Below are 11473 nucleotides of genomic sequence, written 5' to 3'. Positions count from 1 at the left end.
TGTTTCCCTGAGTCAACAACGAAAAAAAACAGTGGGCCGAATAGTAAAATTGACATACAAAGCAAAAGACATGGGAGACAAGGGGGAAAATAGAGTGATCCTGTTGATAAATACGGGTAGGTGAACACGCAACTGAGGTGAAAAATGATGACTTGACTATAGGGTCCCTCGTGGGTTGTCGATAGTTAATCTATTACGTACGCTTCTTTGTCAGAAGCAACCACCCGCTCCCACCAATAGGATCGCTCTATTTTCCCCTTGTCTCCCTCGTCTACAGTTATGCTTTTCAATTTCAATAATCAGCCCATAGGACCAGGATATGCAGGAAACGTGAGTCAAATTGACTTTCATGTTATAAAATACTGGAATTTTTGTTATTAATTATTAATGTCTAATTAACCTCTAAAAATCAGTGATGCGGCCCTAAAATGACGTGTACAGTTTTGCGAAGTCTTATCTAACATATTCAAAGTTTTGTTTGTTTAATCTTTTTTTCCAGACATGTGCTGCGTTAAATGCTCACGGGTCGATTGTTGCACTTTTGTGTCTGTCAAGTCGAAGTGACAAAACATCGCAATTCCCAGACGAAGGAAGGTGACTCGAGACCCCCCCCCCCCCCCCCCGAAAATTTTCAACATTTCAAAGCATCTAATATTGAGTTTCAGTCAATTTAATTATGAATAATTACCAAATTTAAGCGTCCTCCCTTCCTCTTTCCTCCGTTCCTTTTTTTCTTTCTTTATTCCGTTACTCTTCCACCTTCTTTCCAGGCAAAGGGGGGGGGGGGCGTACACCCTCCGTGGATCCGCCTGTTTGAGGAGCTTGCAATATTTTGCATGCACCGCATGTTCACACAGGAATAATACAGTATGAAAATTCTTATGTTGCCGAATTTCCCACGGAAAATATGAATTTTTTAGGAAAATTATGAACACTTTCCCTTGAAATGCAGGTACTCTAGATTAAATTACAAGTAATATTCTTTGAAAAATAATCGGGAAAATATCCACAAGTTTCCCTGAGAAACCATAATTTATCCTGTGGAATTCGGCAGTGGCGTGGCGTGACTTGCGATGTTTCGATTGCTATGCCATTTAAACCCGTGGTAAAGAGTCGATTACTAAGGTGTTCGCTGCGAACATCCTGTTTATCGATCCTTTTCCATAGGTTTAAATGGTATATCAATCGATACATCGCAAGTCACGCCACGCCACTGCCAAATTCCACAGGATAAATTATGGTTTTTCAGGGTAACTTGTGGATATTTTCCCGATTATTTTTCAAAGAATATTGCTTGTAATTTAATCTAGAGTACTTATCTGCATTTCAAGGGAAAGTGTTCATAATTTTCCTAGAAAATTCATATTTTCCGTGGGAAATTCGGCAACATAAGAATTTTCATACTGTATTATTCCCGCGTGAACATGCGGTGCATGCAAAATATTGCAAGCTCCTCAAACTAGAGTCCCTTTATACTGAGAGTCAAGACAATGCGAATCCATTTCTGATTGGTTAACCGGATTTTAGGCCTTCACAGTGTCACAAACGGGAATAAAGATTACATTTTCACCAATTGCAAAGATTATAATCTGGAATGGACCGAGGAATTTCGGGTTCGACAAGGAACAAACGGAATGAGAGAAGGAACGGAGAAAGGAATTTAAGAATGGGCCGATCAAAGATTACGAAAAACGTTCAATGTCTGTAATCTTTATTCCCGTTTGTGACTCCATGAGGGGCGTTGTCTTGACTCTCAGTATAAAGGGACTCTACCTCAAACAGGCGGGTCCATGGAGGGTGCGGATCCAAAGCACGAGACGCCACTGGTGCAACGTTGGCAGGTTGTTCCAGAACATACGGCAACATTGCCCTCAGATGAGGAGGAAGTCGGACTGCGCGGCGTTGCGGGAGATTTTCTCGCGGGGAGGCTCTTCCTTTTTCCTGAAATAATGGTCTGTGTGCTCCAAGAAGTCCCCGACGAAGGGTAGCAACTGAGCCTGATCGAATTGTTTCTGGGAGGCCAGTTCGCTTTGCAGAGTCCTCCTCGGTTTCGCAGTCTCGAATGCGTCCTCGAATTGCGTACCGTACTCATCATCTTGGTCTTGCTGTTCTTGAAGCAGCTTTTCTAGCTCCCTGGTTTGCCGCTCTGCCTCGCTTTCGCCTGGTTTCATCGGGCACGCTCCTTCATCGAGTTCGGGCCGCTTGTTCTCCAGGTCCCGAAGCCGCTGCTGCTCCCGAAGCCTGGACAGAGACAGAAAGTTTCATGAAAATTGCTGGCCCAGTACCACGGATCGTAAAAATGGTGGATTTCGACCGCATTAAGCAGAAAGGAACCAAGCCACATCAGATATTGCCAAATTTAATTGGGAAATGTAATTTTATACTTGAAAACTGTTCTGCGGATGTTTGTGCAAATTTCAGTGAATTTACTGTTTGGTACAAAGTAAATTCCTTAACATTTTCGAAGGAGTCCGCACAAACGTTTTTTTGTAAAATATTAAAGTGCTCGGCTAAACTTGGCAATAGCTGATGTGGCTTGGTCCCTTTCTGCTTAACGCGGCCCAATTATCGCTACCGTATCGGAGTGTTGTGTATTTTGCTCATTCGTTATGTGAAGGGGCCCTTATTTCTGAAATTCATTGCAATACTTACGATTTAAATAGTTGCATTTTTTTTTCTTTCTTTTTTTTCCACTGAAAGTGCAATCTTTCTCAAATACTGATGTCCGAAGTGCGAAACCACGTATCTCCTTTCCGGTGTTTAAAAATCTCTGCTTTTATTTCATTTTTTAGTAGAATAAAAAAGCCAGCATTGAAGCTTAAAATGCATACGGAATTTTCCTCCAATAATGAAGGAAAAGCAAGGGAGTTCTCAAGAAATTACGTTAGCTAGTTTTCCGAAGAAAAAATAAAGTATGACAGGAAGTCTGTATAGCGTTGCAAACGGAGATACGTGGTTTCATGCTTAGGCCATCAATGTGGCGGGATCTATTTCATTGATCGTTCAAAATCGACACTCATGAACCAAATGGTGTAAAAACATTGTAATCTCATGGTAAAGAAATAAAAATAAGTCCAATTTGATCGCATTAAATTGCAAGATTATTTCAATATTTTTGTTCCACTTAGCTAGGTACTTCGAAAGCTTAGCTCCTTTTTTGAAATACGATTTCATCGCATAATTTGCGATAAAATCGTGACTTAATCGACAGTGATTTATCCCAATATGATCAAACAAAAAATCGTGACAAATTGAGATAAAATTTCGATTTTATGGAACAGAATTTTAGAGAGATAAAATTGCGACAAGATCGAGGATAACCGCTCAGATTTTGATGATCCTATAGCGATTTTATCGCCAAAAATCGTGTAAAAACAGCGACTTAATTTCCAAATTTCGCAACTTAATTTCCAAATTTCGCAACTTAATTTCCAAATATCGCGAATTTTCCGTTGAAAAATGCTACTTGGGAGATAAGTAGTAAAATCATCTACCTGGCATCTTCGACAAGAGCTTGCCGTTCTGGGTCCAAGTACTGGTCACCGGGGTAGTTTTTGGGATCATCACGATCAAGCTCTTGTTGCTTCTTGGAGTCTTCCATAAGCTTCTGTACATCAGGGTCCTCTTTATCATCATCGTCATCATCATCGTCCTCTTTAGCCTTGCCATCATCATCGTCGTCATCATCGTCATCATCATCGTCGTCGTCCTTCCTCTTCTTCTTCTTGCCCGATGACGACTTCTTGCCCCCGGATTTGGACTTCCTGGTCGGTCGTCGGCCGCGCCTGAAGCGTTTTATAACTTGCGGTGCTCTTCGGACCGCTCTGAGAAGCCGCCTCTCGGCAGCTGTCCGGGCTGACGGTCGCTTCCGGAGGATGGCCCTGAGGCGGGCCTCCAGGTACGCCAACCGCCTCCGCGCTTGGTCGCAGGCGGTCCCCCGGTTCCGCGCCGAGATCGCGGGGTTCGTGATGCATCTGCACCTGCTCTTCCTGCAGGCGCCGTAGGCGCTGCGCCCGAACTGGAATACGCAGAACCGGTGGCATAGCGCCTTTTGTATTTTGCAGTTTGCTCTCCTTACGAAGACACCTGTAGCGAAACAAAAAAATGTACTTTTAAAAGGTAGACCAATAGCTAAAAGGAAAGAAAATAAAAAAATGAGAAGACTGAAGATGGTTTAAGCCAAACCGGAAAAAGCTGAAAATAGCTGGAGACAACCGAAAATAGCCGAAAACCAGCCGACGGAATCTGGAAGCTGCTGGTGGTTTCCGCCTTCAAAGGGAAGGGGGACGACGTTTGTAGAAGGACATTGTAGCCCAATAAAGTGTCGTTTGAGCTTTCAGGGAAAGGGGGTGAGGAAGGGTGAAAGGAGGGTGAAAGGAGGGGAAGGGAGGGAAGAGAGGGGGAGGGAGGTGTAGGAGGGAGACGGGAAGGGGAAGGGGAGGGGGGAGGGGGATGAAGGGTGAAGGGGGAAGGGGGAAGGGGGAGCGGAGAAGGGGGAAGGGGAAGGGGGAAGGAGGAATGGAGGGGGATAACATTTGTAGAAGAACATTAAATTTTCCCAATAGTGTGTCGTTTAATAAGTGTCGTTTGAGCTTTCTACAAAAGTGATGTATCATAGACCTTCATTGTAATGACGCATGACGTCTGAATACCGGGAAGGCTGCTGCACTTTAAAAATCAATCATTTTAAGCCGATGATGACGTCACCAGACTTGAATTTATGCGGTGATGACGTCATCCCTGTCTTGCCAGGGCCTAACGTACTGGGTGAGTCTTCAGAAATTCTAAAATTTCGGTAGATAAACACGAATTTTCTAGGGAATCTTGTGAATAATTTTCTCCCGATATTCACCAGATTTTTATTTGCAATTGCGTCTAACGTTTCGAGAAAATTTAGGGAAAAATTTGTACTCTGCTCAAAAATAAGAATTAATTCGGATGAAAATTATGCAACGTTCGAATTATTTAAACAGAGCTCCTCCTCAGTGCGGTAGATCAAATGTACGGAGAGAGCCATTAGCTAGATACTTGTCACAGATATAAAAAAAATTGGTCGTATGAGCCGAAACCACGGTAAAGCATATCGTCCGCACTTTCCGCTTTTGTATGATCGCACTCTCAGTTCTAAAAACCTCAAGTTCATGAAAACGAGCTTGCAATCGAGACCGAATTACAGAAAAGCTCGGTTTTGTCTAAACCGAGAGCATGGTTATACGTGAACCGGTTTGCTCCGCCGCGCCGATGTGCAAAACCGTAATTACAATTCATATGGCTATATTCCACATTATAAAACTATTTTGACTTCAGACTACTCATAATTAAATAGAGTATAGAAGACGGTCTTCTTCTTGCTATTTTCAAGTGCAATTACCTTTTTACGGTAAAAGGATACGAAATATGGAGAGTTTATATATTAAAAAAAAAAAAAAAAAAAAAAAAAAAAAAAAAAAAAAAAAACTAGGTTATGCGAAGAGCTTGGTTTGGTGGTTTCAACCTCGATATATCGTCTCTAGATGGAGGACAAAAGCAAGTGGCGCATTGGAACCATATCTTCTTTTCCCAACTATTCTGTTCTCATTGAATGACAATTAATTCAATGATCTCGACAGTGCAGCCGTCGCTATAAGTCAAGGAAAGGCAAGAACGCCTTCAATTTTTTTCCATGCAACACGGATACTCAATGAACAGGAATAGTTGCATCTGAAGCAAGTGGGGAGGCGCTGCCACCGAGAGTGATAAGTTAAAACACAGCGAGAGCGCCTTCAATTTTCCTGTATGCAACACGGATAACCAATGAGCAGGAATAGTTGCATCCAGAGCACAAGTGAAGACGCTGACATTGCAGCAGCTATGTACAGAATGCAAAGCAGCGGTGAAACCTATGATTCCGATGGTATGGTTTTAAAGTTTTCATTTCAGTATTAGTTTTAACGTACCTGGGCCCCGGAATCCGGGTGTGAGGAGAAGACACACGCAGAAGCCACCATCGCAAGATCCTATCGTGTTCCTTTTTTTCTCGCAACTGGCCCTGCACAGCAACAATCCGATTTTCGGCGGACATCTGTACGTCACGTATATGGGAGGCACTTTATATTTTTTGTATACAGCTCCTGCAAATACATAATATTCATCTCAGATGTCCCAATAAAATTGCGTGCATACATTGATTGGAGTTTCGAAAAAGGGCTATATTACCAATCTGAGCAATAAACCCTGGTAAAAATTGGCAGTAGAATCTGTGTTCCAAAACACCATAGACCTAAAGCCGGCTGTAAGATTTTCAATAGTTTCTATAGCCGGCTGCACAATTTCTTATAGCCTTTTATAGCCGATGGCGATTGAGCAACAACCAGGCGATAAAGTGTATCGATGGTGAAACTACCAAACCACGTATCTCGGTTTGCGACGTCGCAGACTTCCTGTCATACTTTATTTTTTAAATGAAAAACTACGTAATGTCCAGTCTTGAGAATTTCTGTGATTTTTCCTCTTCGTGCGAAGAAAATTCTGTAAAAATTTCAAGGAATGATATTGATTTGGTCTATTTCAAAAAAATAAAATGTGAGCGTAGATTTTTAAACACCGCAAACGAGATACGTGGTTTGGTAATTTCACCGTCGGTATGCTACATGTTACTAATTACGGATGCTAGGACTTAGTGAGTTTTTGGACTACCGCTCTATTTTTGGACGGAGTATCTTGATTTATTTTGCGCGGTAAGCTCCGTACGTTTGAAGGATGCCTGCCATTCCTAATATGTTGGAGCGCCTTCAATTTCGTATGATACTGTGCAATACCTCTAGTGTGAAATGGTTGCTTCAAGCGCCGTGGTACGCTGCGGCGCGGCGGGCGGGCAGCCAGCGCGAAAAGCACCTTAGCGCCTATAAACCTAACAGGGATACTTCACGCATTGCGCAATGCGTGAAGTATCCCAGTTAGGTTTGTAGGCGCTGGTGCTCGCTTATCGCTGGCAGCACGCCGCTCCGCTCTGTGTTATGCTCCAATATAATCTGGCGGAGTCAGCGTTTTTCAACTCATGATTTTGAAATGTTTGCACATCCTGTATGGATTATTCTCATTTTAATTGATGAAAAAAAATATGTATTGAAGGAAAATTTAATGTGTGTTTTGTGAATATTATGTTGGCTCCGTATCAAACTTAATGATTTCCAAAGCACACGAATTCCTACACAATTTCTTATAGCCTTTTACAGCCGATGGCGATAAAGTGTAAAGCCCGGCGATAGGAACTGTAGCCCAGCTGCATACTTCTTTATCGCTTCGTATAGCCCGGCTATATGATTTGCTCCGCTTTTTACAGCCAGATATATGATTTTCTATTGCCTTCTTTAGCCGGCTATAAGAATTCCTATGATATTTTGAAACGCAGCTCCTATCGCCAATTTTTACCAGGCATGGAAGGCAGTGCAAAATCTGACGGAGAAAAGTTTTTTTCCCGATTATAGCGATGGCTAAAGTAGCGAAGTGCGTGTTTTTTATGTAAGATATGTCGCTTATATTTTACTTTTTTCTGAAAGAAAACCAAGCAATACTTAGTAATTCTTGAATTTTCCAGAGAATTTCCTTTCACCCAATGAAAAATATTCTCAGGAACTTTGTGGATGATATTTTGTTTAGTTTCCTCATTAAAAAATAAAACACCATTTAAGGTATGGGAAATCAATGCGACGAAAATACCCAGTTTTTGACGGTGATACTTTTCATGTAATTATACAAGGAAAACTGAAAAGCTTTCCTCCGCGTCCACGTTTGTGCGTGGAGAATGCGACCTGAATATATCGTTCATTCATCATAACAAGGAAGCTGAAAATTTCTCGTTACGCCGAAAAATTACTTGTTTGCGTCATGGGAGCAACATTTCACGATAAGCACAATTTTAGTTGTGACAACATTTTGTCACAGTACAATTTTACTGGTTTTTCATGGAACTCCTCGATCTCATGGTATGTTCTCTTCACTGAAACAGCAAATACAATTTTTTGTTTTTATTTTTCCGACTGAGGCCTCTCCTTAGATAGTAAGTGTTATTAATTACAACATTCCTGAATGATGCTCGGTGCCAATTTTATTTTACCAGATATCGAAAATTGTTTTTCATAGAAGAGAAAGAATGGAAGGAATAATTCTTACCTTTTGGAAATTTTCTTAGATTTGGTTTGTGATGAAGTCGAGTCCTCCGAACAATCGTCAGTCTAGTTTTCACCTGACCTGAAAACAAACCACGAAGATCCGGTTGGTATGAAAAGAAATCGGGTCGCTCTTGATTTTACGAGGGTCATTCTAAAAGTAAGTTTACCTATTCGATACATAAACTAAACCAAGGTAGATACAAAAAAATCTGTAAAATACTTTACAAAGCTATTACGCTCAGCTTTCTGACTTTTCTTACAGAATTCCCTATTTATCTTAGTTTAGGAGGTATTGAATGGATAAAGTTACTTTCAGGACGACCCTCGCAATTTCACAGTTAATATCGGAGAAAATGAGAGGTTGGAGAGAGTGAAGGAGAGAGTGAAGGAGGGAGACGGAGAGGAAAAGGATTAAGAGAGGAAATAGGAAAAAGGAATAGGAGGAGGAAGAAGGGGAACAACGTCGGTTCTGCACACGCGATTATTTTTACGGGAAAACTCTTTAATTATGAACGCCAGCCAATTAGTACCGATAGTTTTAGAGTATGATGCATAAAATTATGCTAAAATACACTCCCCAGGAGAAAAAATTGCGAAAATATTTGCGATAGGAGACCCTCAAGATACTCTTCCTCGGAAAAAGGCCAATACCCATTTTCGAAGGACTCCCCCCCCCCCCCCCATCCAAAAAAATATGGTGCCCTAGCTCATCTCAGGCGGTTACATTGTAACCTCTTCGGCTTGAAAATATCGTCCCGTGTGTGTTCGGGGGTCAATCGGAAGAGAAAAGTGCCTCCACGCCATCTCTGCTGTGCTAAGGGAAAACGCTGTAAAAGCCCTCAGCCGGTGCCAAATTTCCTTCGATGAAGTACGGAATTCTTGGAAAACTTGTGAATATTTTTCTCGCAATTTTTTTACAGAATTTCACTCGTAATTTAATCTACAGTATCTAAAAATATCAAGGGAAGATATTTATAACTCACTTCAAAAATTAACATTTTATTGGAAGAAATTTGGCCACTCTCGAATGCTCAAACGACGTTCTTCCTCAGCACGGCGGGTCTCCTCCTCTTTTCGACTGCACTGGATTGGTCAGTATGGCACAAAGCAAAATTGTAATGGATAATCCGTCAAAATACACGAGAGAAATAAAATTTCCGATAAAAATACAGAAATGAATAGATATTAAACTCACGAGGCTCTAGACCCATGTCTTGATTTTGATCAGATTTTATTTGAAGTGCCGTACTCTCATGAGAAATCAAATCATCGCTATTGACTTCGATAACTTTACCACTGGAGCACAAAATAAAAATAGAAATATACAGTAAACAACTCAAAGCTTTATGGAAGGGTTCCATTTTAAGTAGATTAATTTTTTTTTAAGTAAACCGGATAAGTTAGAAAATTAAGTCGTCGTTGCGCCTTCGAATAAATGTCTCCCGTGTTAGAGTTAGCTGCGGTCAGAAAATTTTCTCAACTGAAGTGTATAAGCAGGATTTCCGCCAAACTGCCGTCGATTTTTTTTATGTCATTGCGTCTGTCTGTGTCTGCGCAACAGATTACTCATGGTACATCCTCTCAATTGAGAAGAGGAAAGCATGTCGTTTGGACTCAATTTTCTGGGAGCCATCATACGTCAGCGCTACACCCTCCACTCGCACGCTTCGAACCGTTCCTGCTTTGACGTAAGAGATTAATTGATTTTTAAGTTGAGCCCTAGTATCCATATAATTCTATACTTTTCAGGGCTCAGGCGAAAATGACAACTTGCTTTTACGTCAGCAGAGTGACAAAATGTCTCGCGATGATGTACGTTTGAATATAGCGTCATCAATTCCAATGAGTCACGCACTCGCCGCTGCAGTGCGAGAAAAAAGGGGGGAAAATGCTTATTTTCAATGGGGATGTTGCAATCAGTGGCGTGGCGTGAAATGCGATGTATCGATTGTTATGCCATTTAAACGTATGGTAAAAAATCGATTATTAAGGTGTTCGCTGCGAACACCCTGTTTATCGATCCTTCTCCATAGGTTTAAATTGCATAACAATCGATACATCGCAAGTCACGCCACGCCACTGGTTGCAAAGTCGCCAAAAAGCGCCCTTCAAAATTAAAAAAAGGACCAAAAAAATTTCAGAAAATAAGCGTAGATGTTAGGAATAATCCGCAGACGTTTTCGGATGCAGAGGCAGAAAGTTCACAGAACACGCCCTTTCTTTTACAAGTGGAGCGTCTGCGTACCTAAATATTTCAGGTAGAATTCAGATGGCTCATTTAAAAATGAGTCGTTGGACCGAAAGGTAATCTCCTCATCAGAGACGAGTTACACTGTTTAAAATCTTGGAGTGAAATGCCCGGGGTTCATTTCACTCCAGACCGTGTATAGCTAGCTGTCAAACAATCCGATGGATATTTGTATGTATGCGGAGCACGCACACCACTCTTTTTATGGAGTGATATTCACTCCGACGGAGCGAGGATTTACTTGGGAATTGGGCAAACTTAACTTAGACTTTTCTCAAATTTCAAAAATAGAGACACCTCAACGCGCGTTGATGACGGCGCAGAGGTACAACTTTCTGTGATTGATGGATGTCCGTGTTGCTTGTTGCATCTGCAAAATTGAAGGCGCCATGGTACAATGTTTCACTTTATGCTGCCAATGAGGTATCGCACATTGTTAGATTAGATTCGAGAGGAAGATTAACTAGAGTCCCTTTACACTAAGTGTAAAGACAACGCGAATCTATTTCTGATTGGTTCCCGTATTTTAGGACTTCACAGTGTCACAAACGGGAATAAAAATTACGTTTTCATCGATTGCAAAGATTATAGGCTGGAATGGACCGGGGAATTGGGGGTGCGGCAAGGAACAAATGGAATGAGAGAGGGAACGGAGATAGGAATTCGGAAATGGGTTGATCAAAGATTACGAAAAGCGTCCGATTTGCGTTATCTTTATTCCCGCATGTGACATCCATAAGCAGCGTTGTCTCAACTCTCTCTATAAAGGGACTCCAGGTTTAGCAATATGTTCCATGTTCCATTGTTCCAATGCAGCCGCACCGGAGGGCGCACTAGCGAACAGTGGCGTGGCGTACTTTGCGATGCATCGATTGATCTGCCATTTAAATCAATGGAAAAGGATCGATAAACAGGGTGTTCGCAACGAACACCTTCACAATCGATCCTTTACCATAGCTTCAAATGAGGAAACATCGACAATCGATAATTCACGCCACGCAATGCCACTGCTAGCGAATTATTTGTTAATTGCGATCAAGTCCCAGTTAGAGTTATACTGCTCAGGGCCAGATTA

General features: G+C 41.6%; 1 protein-coding gene across 1 annotated transcript; it reads right to left on the bottom strand.

Moving 5' to 3' along the window:
- Nucleotides 1–1313: 1313 nt before the first annotated feature.
- On the bottom strand, nucleotides 1314–9927 carry LOC109043295 (uncharacterized). The gene is made up of 5 exons (XM_019060821.2): nucleotides 9346–9927; nucleotides 8152–8229; nucleotides 5937–6110; nucleotides 3495–4086; nucleotides 1314–2241 (listed from the first exon to the last, which is right to left on the bottom strand). The coding sequence occupies exons 1-5, from the start codon at nucleotides 9509–9511 to the stop codon at nucleotides 1872–1874; spliced, it is 1380 nt and encodes a 459-aa protein (XP_018916366.2). The 5' UTR covers nucleotides 9512–9927; the 3' UTR covers nucleotides 1314–1871.
- Nucleotides 9928–11473: the final 1546 nt, after the last annotated feature.

This window comes from Bemisia tabaci, chromosome 4 (assembly GCF_918797505.1).
Source record: "Bemisia tabaci chromosome 4, PGI_BMITA_v3".
In the NCBI taxonomy this organism is placed as follows: domain Eukaryota; kingdom Metazoa; phylum Arthropoda; class Insecta; order Hemiptera; family Aleyrodidae; genus Bemisia; species Bemisia tabaci.
The sequence above is the reverse complement of the archived record's forward strand: the minus strand, read 5'-3'. Positions and strand labels throughout refer to the sequence as shown.

Bases quoted from the DNA above. Each gene is read 5' to 3' on its own strand.
- LOC109043295 (XM_019060821.2), bottom strand. From the start codon at position 9,511: ATGGAACCCTTCCATAAAGCTTTGAGTTGTTTACTGTATATTTCTATT. The intron at 8,230-9,345 runs GTGAGTTTAATA...GTTTGTTTTCAG, and splicing joins AGACATGGGTCTAGAGCCTC to GTCAGGTGAAAACTAGACTG. The intron at 4,087-5,936 runs GTACGTTAAAAC...GTTTCGCTACAG, and splicing joins ACCCGGATTCCGGGGCCCAG to GTGTCTTCGTAAGGAGAGCA.